The 13,919-nt window shown below is 48.6% G+C and overlaps 1 protein-coding gene across 6 annotated transcripts in view; it reads right to left on the reverse strand.

Moving 5' to 3' along the window:
* CTIF (cap binding complex dependent translation initiation factor) overlaps nt 1-13,919 on the reverse strand; it is a 286,875-nt gene that overhangs the window by 194,116 nt on the left and 78,840 nt on the right. For 5 of the 6 annotated variants that reach the window (XM_047696737.1, XM_047696734.1, XM_047696736.1 and 2 more), the window contains one exon: nt 4,477-4,548. The exons of the other annotated variant lie outside the window; for it this stretch is intronic. In XM_047696737.1, the coding sequence (XP_047552693.1) occupies nt 4,477-4,548 (72 nt within the window). The remainder of the gene's footprint in view (nt 1-4,476; nt 4,549-13,919) is intronic. 6 annotated transcript variants of the gene reach the window in all.

Consider the following 13,919-nt stretch of genomic DNA (forward strand, 5'->3'; position numbering starts at 1 on the left):
GCATCTCTCTACCCACAGAGATCAGCAGAAACACTCTGGAATGACCGCAGTGTCTGTGGTCAGGAGGCGTCTTTGGGACTTAACTGGGTGCCTTTAGCCTCTTCCATGTTAAGAAGCCTCTACTCCATAGAGCGGTGATGAGGCCAAAGGCTCCAGTTCCTCTGTGTCTGGCAAGCTCATAGCAGATACTCCATAAATACCGACTAAATAGAGAGAAGTGCCATGAACGTAATATTTCTTGAGTATCCACAGAGGCTGAGTAAAAATTCAGGTACTTCTACTAAGATATCATTTGTACTAATGAGATTAACCAATTCATAACCAAATACTATGATCACTGGAGGGCAACAAGATGACTGGCAGAAAACTCCTTTTGCCCTTTCCTTTTACCCTTCTACCCTTTTACCTTTTCCTGGGTCAGAGGTGAGCGTGTATTTGAGGCTCACCTCTGCCTACCACCTGCCGTCCCTTGGGTCGGGGTCAGGGTCGGCACCTAGAATGAACCTAGCTGCTGGTTAGCAAAGGTGTCAGGGAGGGTAAGGGAACAGTGGAGAAATCAGGAAAATCCAGACCTGCTGCTACTTTTGGCGGCTATCTATATCCCACTGGTCTTTTCTAGAGCCCCAGAAAACAATGAAAGAGATTTCCAAAGCGCTTCAGAGAAGTCTATCATTTTGCAGTAAAGGCACTGAAACGCGCGCCACACCTGGGTCAGCATCTGATTCTCTGGAGCCTTGACACAAGAAACTACTCCCTCCTTCCGGGGCTCTGTGTGCCGGCGGACGTCAGGACGGCACGGGGAGAGCCCCCTCTTCATTTCAGGGAATGTGGGATCCCAGACCATCGGCTAGGACTCAAAGACATCACCTCTAACACATCCCCTCCTTTCCCAGGTTCCGCAGGAAACTGCCCCATAAGAAGCTGTGCCCATTAGGGTTCCAGTGACAATTTCATCACTTGCTCAACAGCCAGCACTGCGGGCCAACAAGTTCTTCAGACAGGAAGTGCTTCTCAAGGACTAATCAGATGCTCTGTTGCTGCTGTTGTGCACATTAATTTTCCCCCCCTTGGCGCTTCTGTGCAGACAGAGAAGAGCGGCTAGCTCCTGATCTCATACAACCTTTCATATACCTTTGGCTTTCTTCCCTGAATACTAAATCCCATGCTGGCACCCAGAGACGTTTTCTAAATGCACCAGGTTGCACTCTCCCCTATCAGCTACTCTCCTGTAAATCATCTCCACAATGATTCCCCCACTACAGTGAAAAGCTGGAAACGACTACAGCTTCCTAAGGGACAAGGTGATAGATGAGCTCTCTCGGAAAGAGGCTGCCAGGATGCCAAATAATCCCTAATATGGCTGAATCCCAGTTGTGGACGGTTAGAGAGCCCAATTTCCTCTGAGCCCCTTCCTCCCATCTCATGGGACTCAGCCTGCCCTAGGTTATCTCCACATTGTAGGGCTCAGAGAAGGCAAGGGTTTTCCCCTTCCTCTTCTCCTCACAGTAGTTGAAATAACAAAATAAATAATCCAGTGCATGGCTAACCCCCAAATGGAACCTGCACCTGGGCTATTCCTTCAGGGCAGGGTCGGTGACCTGCCACACAGAGCTCCCCAGGCAGAGTATAGAACCTCAGCATCCTCCAGTGGCTCCCACTCTCCTGGGCCCAGGTGGCTAAGGGGGAATGCCAGCTCAGCCAACCACCCTAGTTTCAATCTACCTTTAGTTCCCTCTGAAATTCTCCCCTGTGGGTGAATGTGGGGTGGCAGAGCTGGTCCGCCATCCCAATGACCTCAAAAAGCTCAGCAAAGTTGGTGGCCAGAGGAACAGGGCCCACCAGGGACCGACCGTATGGACTGGGCCTGGGCTAACTCAGTGCTGTCTCGGGAGTCTTAACTGAGTGACTACTGTGTGTAAAGCCCTAGGGCAGGAGTGGTCAGGGATAGAGAAGCATCCCTAGCGCTCATCTCAAGGTCGACCAGCTGGCTGAGGGGACAGTCAAATGTATGTGGAAGAGTTTGATTTGGCATGAATTTGTGCCCCAGGAGCCCCCTCCCAAAAAGGCTTCGTCCTCTGGGCTTATCAGGGAAGAGAGTCAGGTTTACATGTGTATTTAAAATTTTAATTTCAGTGTTTTTTTTTTTGTTTGTTTGTTTTTAGAGAGAGAGAGAAAGCAAGTAGGGAGGAAGGGGCAGAGGGAGAGGGAGCGATCCCAAGTAGGCTCTGTGCTCAGTGCAGAGCCTGACGCGGGGCTTGATTCCATGATCTGAGATCACGACCTGATCCAAAATCAAGAGTTGGACGCTCAACCAACTGAGCCACCTGGGTGCCCCAAGGCAGATTTATTTTAACCAGACCCCATTTCCACCCTTCTGGGGCTCTTCTTCATAATGAGCCTATGTCTCAGTTCTACTTACCAGGAAAGGATCAAATATGAGCCTTTTATGATTTCTTCTTTAAAGTCACTTGCATTCATTTTGTCTAACTCCACGTACCCAAGCCAACTGTTCAACTGCTTTCTGGAGGTGGGATTGGGGTGCTCGTAGTACTAGGGTGCCCCCTCCCACAGGCCCCCCAGTCCTGCTCCATCAGCCTAGGGTCTGGCCGACTCCCCACCCACCATCCTCCAGGGGCGTGAACCTGGCCATGAAAGGATGCCATGGGGTGAGGGAGGCAGGTGAAGGGGAAGTGGGAGCACAAGTCGTTCTCTGCCCCCTGGAATCCTGTTTGGAATGACAGGTGAATGAGACCGGAGGGAATGGGTGGGAAGAGGGGGCCCAGAAAAGGTGATTAAGGGGAGAGGGGGAAAAAAAAAGGGAGATTCTGGAAGATTCCAGAGCCAGACACCTACCAACCAAATAATAGAGAGCTAGTATTTTGGTCTCTCATTTATCAGCCATTTATGTCCCCCATCCAAGAATTTAACCCTTCCCTGGAACCCTCTGGTTCTTGAGTCCCCAGACCCAAGCTCACTATTGCCCCTGAAGAGTTAAGGGAGTCTTCAGGTAGGAAATCCCAGGGTAATTGGCAGGCAGTGCTCTGATGTGCCAGGCCTCAGGCCATAGCTAGAGGGATTCAGGGAGGATAACACAGGGTTCCTGACCAAGTACTAGCATTCTAATGGCAGGGACAACAGTCCTCCATGGAAGGATACCTATTACAGTAAAACAAAGTAAATGGCCAAATGGGGGGAGGGGCAGGTGAGAGACCTGGGTTCAAGTCCCAGCTGGGTGAGCTCATGACACCTCCATGGACTTCAGTTACAAAGTGGAGTGGAGAAGCTAGACAGGCCCCCAGAGGTCACTGAGTTCCCTGAGTTTTATAGGAGGAAGCTGAGGATGAGAAGAATTTCTACCCAGTTTGTGGCAGAGCAAACAGGAGAACCTGGGTCTCTTGCCTCCTCCCCTCCCCACCACCCCAACCCAGGGCTCTTGTCCGGTCTCCTGCCCAAGAAAAAACGAAACATACACAACAACCTGTAGTGTGAGAGGGCAGCCATCCCCCCACACCATGGTGGACAAAGCCCTGCAGACTAAGAAAGATCTAGAACTGAGGCCACCGACCATCTTCACTTAGGACAGAAGAGAGAGGAGTTTATTTAACTGGTGCCATGGGACTGAAGTCAGACACAAGCAAACAGGCTCAGGGCAATGTGTGAACACAGCTGCTCTGAAATTTCGAACAAGTGAGTGCAGGAGCCCATGTCTCTCTGGACAGGTACAGCACGGACCTGGGCTTGTGGTTCCTTTCAGCCTTCATTCCCATGGTCTTCCAGGAATAAGGTATCAGCAAAAACAGATGGACAACCAGGGGATATAGGATGCCTGAGGGTTACCAGAGCAGCTGTCTCTTTCCTACCGGCCACAAACCCCACACCTGTGTGGGTGCCCCCTTGGGATCTCACAGGAAAGCAGCAGGGAGAGAAGCAGTGGGCTCCAGCAGGGAACAGGAATCTGGATGGCTGGGGGGCAGGGGGCACTGACAGCTCACCCCCACATTCTGCCCCTCTAGGTCCTCTGCTCACCTGGACCAGAAGTGATCTCAAATGCCCCACCAGCACCCGAACCTTAGGAATCCCACTGTTTGCGAGATCTATCACCAATGCTGATGTGCGAACCTCCAAGTTCATTCAGGCTACGACTGTATACAATTCAACACCTCATTTATCCACTCCCCTCTCAACGGACGTGCGGTTGTTTGCAGGTATTGATGCAAAAATAGTCAAATGACCAAAAAAAAAAAAAAATCAAACCAAAAAACCTCAAGAATCTATGTGTTTTAAGGAGGGCGTGCTTCACTGTGGGCTGGGTATTCAGGGAGAACCTTCCAGAGAGCGGACCACACACTCCCCTCTCTTATTTCCTGCTCTCTCCACATCACCCAGCCCAGGAGAGCCATCACAAAGCCAGCCCAGGAACGCCGACAGACAAGACACGTGACCACCCCCAGAAGGCACACAAAGCTGGTTCCCTACCTGCTGTGGGGGAGCTCGGCCTCGGGAGAAGGAACAGCTGCTGTCCAGCTGCTCACTGCAGTCTGTTGTCCACTGCAGGAGAGAAAGGAGTGGTCAGTGATGGCTGGACATGTAGGCTCGTCCTCACCCTACCGGGGCCTTCCTGGGACAGCCCTGCCCTTCTGCAGGAGAGCCGGGATAACATCCTACTTGGCCATTTTCAAAGACAAATCCTTCCCTACCAGCAGGTTCACTTTGGCATCTCCAAATTCCACCTTGAGGTGACCCCTCTGGTGTATGCTTGAGGAAGGCAAAGTTCCTTCCCTTAACCTAAGCCCACCAGAGGGATCGAGACCAGCTGCCTTGCAGAGTCAACCACATAGGACAAAAGTTATTTACTTTGAACAACCAGCAGTGTATCTGACTGCCTGAGCTGGAGGGGAGCACAGACGTGCGGAACTTCCCATGCACTCAGCTCCAGGGGACAAGGGGCCCGTGGGCTGACAGGAAGAGCCCCAGACTGGCCATCAGAAGCCTGGCTCCAGCTCAGTGCCAGCACTTACTCCTCAAGAGCTCAGAGACCGGGGGTGCCCCAAAGTGGTCTGATGACCACTTGCTTGAGATTCCCCGAAACCTGCCGCTCAGAAGTCCCTGGGTCCTACCCTCCACCCTCGGTGAGGGTGGGGCTGAGCTGCGGCATTTTGACAAGCTGCCCTCGTGATGCAGCAGAGGCTTGAGAGCCACTGAAATCATGGATTACCCAGGCTTTGTCTGGTCACCTACAAAACACAGCCAGCAAGGCTGGCTGACTGCAAGGCTGAAATGAAGGATTTCTGTAAAACTATAAAGACACCATAGAGATGTGAAATAGTAGTAACAGCACAGCTTTTCCTCTGTAAGGTGCCATGGAGCTATGTGGTGGTGTTTTTATTATTGTGTTAAATGCTAGCTAGCCCCTTAGGCTAATGTTGAACACTGACCTTGACCTACACCCTGTATGATACACAAAGAACAGAGGAGTCCAATATCGATATTTGACATACTTGGTCAAAACTGAGTGAGCGTGTGGGGCACCTGGGTGGCTCAGTGGGTTAAACCTCTGCCTTCAGCTCAGGTCATGATCTCAGGGTCCTGGGATCAAGTCCCGCATCAGGCTCTCTGCTACGCGGGGAGCCCGCTTCCTCCTATCTCTCTCTCTCTCTCTCTCTCTCTCTCTGCCTGCCTCTCTGCCTACTTGTGATCTCTCTCTGTCAAATAAAATCTTTAAAAACAAAAACAAAAACAGAGTGAGCGTGAATGGCTCAAGGCCAGTGCAGTCTGGGTGTTGGAAAACCTTAGCTGGCCACACCCTCCTGACTGCAGGTCAAGGGCATGACCTTTATTACGGGTACCAGTATACTCTTAGCTATCCAAACAAAATAACATGAGAGCCACAAGCATAGGAGCCACAGAGGTAATTTTAAATGATTTAGCAGCCAGATTTTACAAAGGAAAAGGTTAACTTAAATTTAATAATATATTTTATTTCTCTCAATATACCCAAAATAACATCCCTTCAACGGGTAATTAATATAAAACATTATTTTTAAAAAAGATTTATTTATTTATTTGAGAGAGAGCGAGCGAGAACATGCACGCACGCATATGTGTTGGGGGGAGGGGCAGAGGGAGAGAGAGAATCTCAAGCAATTCCCTGCTGAGTGTGGAGCCCCAGGTGGGGCTCGATCTCACCACCCTGAGATCATGACCTGTGCCAAAATCAAGGGCTGGGCCCTTAACCGACTGAGCCACGCAGGTGCTCCTAAAACATTATTAATGAGATCTTTTATATTCTTTCCATACCAAGTTTTTGAAATCCACTTAGAGCACATGTCTAGCTGGGCACTGCAGAGGAGCTGACCCCTGCAGACCGCGATTCCCAGACTCCTGCGTTGACTGGCTTCCAGCTCCGCTCGGCCACTAGGAGGCAGGAAGAAGGTGTTTCTCCCTTCCCTCTATGCTTCAGGGGGCCCTACCGGCAGGGACTGTGTCTCCTTCATGGCTCTAGACCTCACCAGAGGTGAAGAGTCATGATCTTGACTCCTGGACTTTGGCAACCCATCTCTCCTCCTTTTGTGCCTCAGGCCTGGAGGTGGGATTGCTGATCTCTGGCTCTTTTTTGCTTCTCAGTTCTATCACCTGGGTAACCAACTGCCTGGAATAAATCTCCTCTGTCTGGATATTTGCAGTCTCAAAGCATCTCCCCCAAGATAGTTACTAGTTGTATTAATTATTAATTATATTTATTAATTATGCAAAGGAAAGTGAGAAATCTGCCGGACACCACCTTAACCGAGAGATGGGGGATAACACTGGCCATATGAAGCCTGTCAGCTTCGTGGACTCCCCAGTATGATGTGTCGAAGACGGCCCATCCCTTCTGAAGCATTCTTGCCAAGAATGCACAACCTCCATCTAATCAGGAGGAAATACCAGGCAACACAAATAGAACAACTTTCTGGGAAACAGGTAACCAGCAGTCCTCGAGTCAAGGTCATGGAAAACCAGACCCAGGAAGGGTACACAGATAAGAGGAGAATAAGGAGACATGGCAACTTGTTGCCAGTCTGGATCCTGGAACAGAAAATCAGACGTTCATGGGAGAACCAGTGAAATTCAGATAAAGTCTCATGATACCAATGTTAATTCCTGAGTTCTCATGACAGTACTATGGTGATATAAGGTGTTCATATTAGGGGAAGCTGGACAGGTCCGTGGAAACATGCTGTATTATGTTTACACCTTTAAGTTTAGTTAAAATAAATTCAAAAAAATAAGTAATACGTACCTGTATTTATACACACATATTTTTGAATGATATATATAGACACACATATGTACGTACATATGTGCATAAAGTGCTTAAACTATTATAAAGACAGTTTTTATATCCTTGCAGTGGCTTCTCCTTTCCTGGCTGGGATGGCCAAGGCATGCAGCAACTATAGGCTGGGACCACGTGCCCTCCCCGCCATCCTAGGACAGCCTTGTGGAGAAAGGCTTCCCCCAACCCAGGTGTCCCCAACACCTCATCCCCAGCTGTAGAGCACCTGGGTGACATCTCCTGGAACAGTGACTTGTTGGTGGGCACACTGCTGGGGTGAGCAAGCAGGGTGGGGACGATGGCTCCTCTAGCCAAGCAAGCAGAGAAAAGGCTAAGGTTTCACTCACTGCTAGAGGCAAACTCGGCCCCCCGGTTAGGCTATCAGAGAGGGGTCCCGAGCTCCTGAGAGATGTCCCTTCTTTGTCAAAGCCATCCTTAACTCAGTATCCGCCCACCAGAAGCCATTTCTCAGGCGCTTTTGGAGGGGGACCTGCAATAAACACCTCCCTTCCCAGGAGAAGCGAGCCCTCCCTCCGATAACAGCAATGCCACGTGGACGGCGAGACTGAGAGGAGGAAGAGCGTGCCCTTGGCAGGCGGCTGAGGGGTGGGTGCGGGGAAGGAAAATGGGCAAGTGGGGATTCCTGGAGAAGCACGAGCCTGGACGTGGACATAAGCAGTGGGACAGCCGCCAGCTCAGAGGCTGATGGCAGCAAGCACGACTCTCTGGTCAAGGCACTCGGAGACTTTTCCGGTAGACAGGGTGAGAAGAAGGGGGGTGACCTTGCTAGGGAAGGACATCCTCAGAGCCGTGTCAGGGAAGGCTAACTAGCCCGGGTGGGGGCAGGGTGGGAAGCGGGGCAGGAGGCTTGGGTCCAGCATCCAGGTTCCCACTGGCAGTGGAGGCAAAGACGGAAATGAAGAAATGGATCTGGGAGTGTGGTACAGACAAGCAGCAAGCGGAGGGGCTGCTCCGTGTGAAGGAGAGCAAGCAAGGTGGTCAAGCCTGCAGAAACCCACCCCAGAGACCCAGTCAGGGCTGGATAGAGGCAGGTCCCTGGGCAAAGTGGTTGCGGAAGGGACTGTGGTCCAGCTGGGCATATCTTTCCTGCCCCCAGCCCCTCGCCCCGGAAGGAATTCAGCATGAATCCCTGCACTTATCCCACAAAGCTGTGCCCACGGGGCTGGGCTCACAAAGCACCCAGTTCCAGCAGGCACCCAGCTCCAGCGCCTGAAGGAGCAGCAGTCCCGGGACGGCTGGGATCACCACCAGCAGGGATGAGGGTTCCTTCCTCGCTCCCTAAAGCCCATTGGGAACTCTCCCTTTCCCACTCCAAAGCTCCTCCCCACCTCTGCTGGGATCGCTCCTAGGCCCTAGCCCCAACCCACTGCCTCCCCCTCGCCTTTTCGGAACCATCACCTAGAAAAATCTCCAGACGCAGACCTTCCCCAAGTTTGTCTTTATCTGTCTGAGATGATTCTAGAACAGAGAAAAGATTCTGCCTGGAGAGCAGGCCCAGCTGGCCCATCCCCCGCTGCCTGATTCCACACTAGAGAGTTTCTCCTTCAAGGAAAACCGGTTTACTGCTAGGAGCAAGTCCTCTGGGGAAAGAGGTGGTGTCCTCCTGAGAAGGTCACTGAACACAAGGAGGCAGGAAAAGTGGGACATTTTCCTATATGGAAACGATGAACATTGAATTCGTAAGAGTGGTGTGGGGCCTCCAGCCTGCTGCTGTGATTTATTTCTTACTTTAAAAACCTGAAACACAGATGGCACAGGGTGAAGACTTCATAAACAGGGGAGTACAGATCCTTATTCTATACCCAAAATAGATGCTTATTCTGTTACTCTTCGCTCTTATCGGCACAATTAAATTATCTCACAGCAGGGGCACCTGGCTGGCTCGGCTGGGGGAGCAGGTGACTCTTCATTTCAGGGTTACAAGATCAAGCTCCACATTGGGTGTAGAGATCACTTACTAATCTTAAGCAATAAATTTAAAAAATTCATAATAAAAAAATATAACCTGCTGTCTTGTCTTCTGCACCCCAGGAGGGACAGTATTTTAGGATCCGACTTGGTAAAAGACAGGGGGAACCCATGGGCCCTGGGGGAGGAAAAGCACAGACTGGGGAGGGTGCTGAGGGTATACTTTTCAGGGGTATGAAGCCCCCCAGGGACTGCACTTCCTGATATCCAAGTACATTACAAGGCTTGAGCCAAACCAGCAAGTTGACTCAGTACAGGACGAGACAAAGAGACAAATGGCAAAACTGTATCCATGCACCTACAGATGTACAAATGGGAATTCAGATCCTAGATTATATTATGATGAGGCTAGTGTTTCCAGTCAGGGGAAAGGAGAGATCATCAATAAACACTGGGATTGAGACAACTGGAGGAAAGTGAGGAAAAATTACCCTTGATGTCTGCCTCACACTGTCAACAGCACATTCCAAGTTGATCAAATGCCAAGATAGGAGTTTTAGACTATACTTGGTGTGACAAAAGGAATCCTGGGCAAAATGAAAGGCAAGTGAAAGGCTATGTGTGGCGAGGCGTGTATAACAAAAATGAGTTTGTCACAATATATCTAGATTTCATTTACATCTAGCCTATGACATATGTTAACATTTACTCCTCATAGCCATCGAGACACCTTTCGTATACCCACTTTGCAAATACAGGATTTGAGGCATAGCATGGCTGATAACTTGCCCAGGGTTACACAGCCAAAAAGTGGCAGAATGAGTAAAGGCATAAATAGCTTTTAATTCAAAGAGCCAATAAAAGTGTTGGATACTAAATGTAATGTGTGATCTTGGATTAGACACTGAACCAGAAATTTTTTTTATTATAGAAAAATATACAGAACATAAAATGTACCATTTTCAAGAGTGTATTTCAACGGCATTAAGTTCATTCATATTATCCTGCAGCTGTCACCACCATCTATTGCCAGGACTTTTTCTTTCCTTTTTTTTTTGAAGATTTTATTTATTTTTTGAGAGAGAGCGAGCAGGAGCGGGGGGGTGGGGTGTGCAGAGGGAGAAGCAGACTCCCCGGTGAGCAGGGAGCCCCATGTGGGACTCAATCCCAGGACCCTGGGATCATGACCTGAGCCAAAGGCAGATGCTCAACCGACTGAGCCACCCAGGCGCCCCATCTCCAGGACTTAACTTTCTCATCTCAACCTGAAACTCTGTCCCCATCAAACCCTAACCCCCAGCTCTTGTCCTCCCAACCCCTGCCACCCATTTCACTCTCCTGCTTTCATTCTCTGCGAGCTTTGCTATTCTCAGTGTCTCATCAAGTGGAATCATATTAGCTGTCCTTTTGTGTGTGGCTTATTTCACTGAGCATAAAGTCCTCGAGGTTCATCCATGTTGCACATGTCACAGGATTTCCTGTTCTTCTTGAGCCTCAATACTCTTTCATTGTATGGACAGACCACAGTTGGTTTATCCAGTCATCCACTGATGGGCACTTGGGTTATTTCCACCTTTTGGCTATTGTGAATAATGCTACTATGAATATGGGTGTATAAATATCTGTCCATGTCCTTGTTTTGAATTCTTTGGGGTATATATCCAGAAGTAGAATTGCAGCATCACATGATAATTCTATGTTTAATTTTTGAGGAAACTACAATTTCTTCCTTCTTCCCTTCCTTTTTTCCTTTCCCTTGTTTCCTTCTTTCCTTTCTTCCTTCCTTCCCATCCTTCCTTCTTTTTTTGCTATAAAGGATATTACTGGGAAAACTGGTGAAATATAAAGTCTACGCATTAAATAATAATACTGTTTCAATGTTTATTTCCTATACTATGACTATGTAAGAGAATGTCCCTGTTCCTAGAAAATACACATTGAAGTGTTTAGCAATAAAGAAGAGTCTGCACCTTACTCTCAAATACATAAAAAAAGAATCCCTTTAGAGAATCTCTTTCTCTCTCTTTCTCTTGAGAGAAGTGAGAGGCAGAAAGCAAAGTGGTAAAATATGAAAATCGGATACTCCGGGTGAAGGATAGTCAGGGATTCTCGGTACTATTGTTGACATTTTTATTTATGTCTGTATTTATTTCAAAGTGAAAAATCTTTTAAAGAGTCATCTTATTCAGGGTTTCTTAATCAAGGGGGTGGTAGGACCACCCAGGGAAGAGTTTGAGGGCTCCTTGTGCATGGAGAGGAGAAACAAGAAGGGGAGGTGGGAGCAGAGACTGGTGGGCAACCCACTCTCCATCCCTGTGATGCTCCAGGAAAGCCTTGTGTGTGAGAGGGAGGAGGCACTGCCCTAGGGCTGAGATTTGAGAGAGGAACAAAGGCTTTATGCACGTGTCTTAAAAAGGAAAAAACCAAACCAAAACAAAACAAAAAAACCTTTCCTGTTGTAGAGGCAGCATAATGTAGTGATTAGGAGCTCCAGTTCCTGACGCAGTGAATCTTGAATTCTCACTCCTGATTCTATTATTCTCTGAACTTGGACAAGCCACCTTATCCCTAAGACTCAATTCCTGTCCCCCCTCCCCACAATAATGAACAGGAACTACCAAAAGGAGAGAGGTTAAGTGGATGACAACTGGAGTAAGACCACCTGGTTCAGACCTCAGACTGGCCACACACTTGCTGTGTGACCTTGGTCTGCTTATTCAACCTCTCTGTGCCTTAGTTTCCTCCCCTGTAAACGTAACAATAACAGTATCTTCACAGAATTGTTGCGAAGAGCAAATGAGTTAACAGGGACACATTTCAGTGTCTCTGTTAGTTACTGCTCATCTCCTCGGTCTCCTAGGTCTCAATCTTAGACCTTCTTTTCTAAGCTCATTCCTGGGCTTAAGATGCCATCTGTATGCTGCTATTGACAGATATTAGTCTCCAGGTCATTCCTCTCCTCTGAACACCACCTCTGCACACCTACCTGCTTCACTGGCATCTCCACAAAGACGTTAATGCTATCTTAAACCTTTCATGTTCCAAAACTCGACTCTTGACCTTTGCTCCCCAAAGCTATTCTTGGGGTCTCCTATATATCTCTCATTTCTTTTTTTTTTTTTTTTTTAAAGATTTTATTTATTTGACAGAGAGAAATCACAAGTAAGCAGAGAGGCAGGCAGAGAGAGAGGAGGAAGCAGGCTCCCTGCTGAGCAGAAAGCCCGATGCGGGGCTCGAACCCAGGACCTGGGATCATGACCTGAGCCGAAGGCAGCAGCTTAACCCACTGAGCCACCCAGGTGCCCCATATCTCTCATTTCTGCAAAGTCTATTCCTGAAGTTACTCAGGCTAAAATCCTCAAGGTTATTCATCAGAAAATCATGTTATCTGTACTTTTAAGGTATAACAAGACTACCCCTTACCACCTGCACAGTGACCCCACTGCTCGAAGCCACAATCACCTCTTGCCTGCACCAGCCTAACAGCTTCCTGGTCTCCCCACTTCCTTTCCTGGCCACTCCCCACTGCCAGCTCCTTCCATAGCCTCTTCTCCTCACAGCCTCCCGAGTGACCCTATGTAGTCAGTCATACCATACCTGTCCTCTGCGCAAAACCCTTTAGCACCACCCCACTAGAGAAAATGCCAGAGTCCACACCAGAGAGAGAAAGGCCCTGCAGATCTGCCTCTTCTATGACACTCTCCGTTGCTCACTCTGCTCCAGCCAGAATGGACCCCAAGCTGTTCCTCGAAGCAGGACACACTCCCACACCAGAGCTGGGCCCTCAACATTCCCTTTGCCTGGAACACTGGTTCCCACATGCCCTCATTTTCTTACTTTTTTCAAGTCTTTGCTCTAAAGTCTGAGTAAGCTCCCTGGGACAGCCCAGCGCTATCCCCTCTCCTGCCCACTCAGGTGTAGAACATCTTCTATCATCCTATTTCCTTCTTGGTCTGTCATCGGTCTTTCTCCATTTGAAAGGAAGCCTGGGAGATTGGGGGGGGGGGCAGGGATTATGGTTCATTGTGTTCTTGAGTTTATCCCCAGAGCCTAGAACAGGGCTTGAATGAACAAAACCTTAGCTCTAATTATACTTCACTCTTAAACCAATAGTGATTCGCAGAGGCAGATTTAAAACAATCATACTTTGTGTCACAACCCACCAAACGATGTCTAGATCATGCTAAAAAAGTACTATGCTATAAATTACAGGTATGCGAGTTCAACATTGTAAAAGGTACATAAAGAAAAACAGTACCCAAAATAACATTAGTTTTATCACAAAGTCATGCTGGGTTTCTTCCTCTGTTTCCTGATTACCTCTGTTTTTCCAATTGTTGTTTTAAAGGTAAAATAAAATTCCAACTCATTAAAAAATGACAGATAATCAGACTAAAAAGGGCGCAACTTCACTAGACACCAAGAAAATGCAAATTAAGAGGCCAAGAGATGATCTGTCTCAATACACCAGCGGTGGCATGAGAAACAGAACATTCTAGGAAACAATCTGACAATAGCTATTAAAAATGATTCTATTTCTGGGGCGCCTGGGTGGCTCAGTGGGTTAAGCCTCTGCCTTCGGCTCAGGTCATGGTCTCAGGGTCCTGGGATCGAGCCCCGTATTGGGCTCTCTGCTCTGTGGGGAGCCTGCTTCCCCGCCCCTCTCTGCCTG

Source organism: Lutra lutra, chromosome 12 (assembly GCF_902655055.1).
Source record: "Lutra lutra chromosome 12, mLutLut1.2, whole genome shotgun sequence".
Lineage (NCBI taxonomy): Eukaryota > Metazoa > Chordata > Mammalia > Carnivora > Mustelidae > Lutra > Lutra lutra.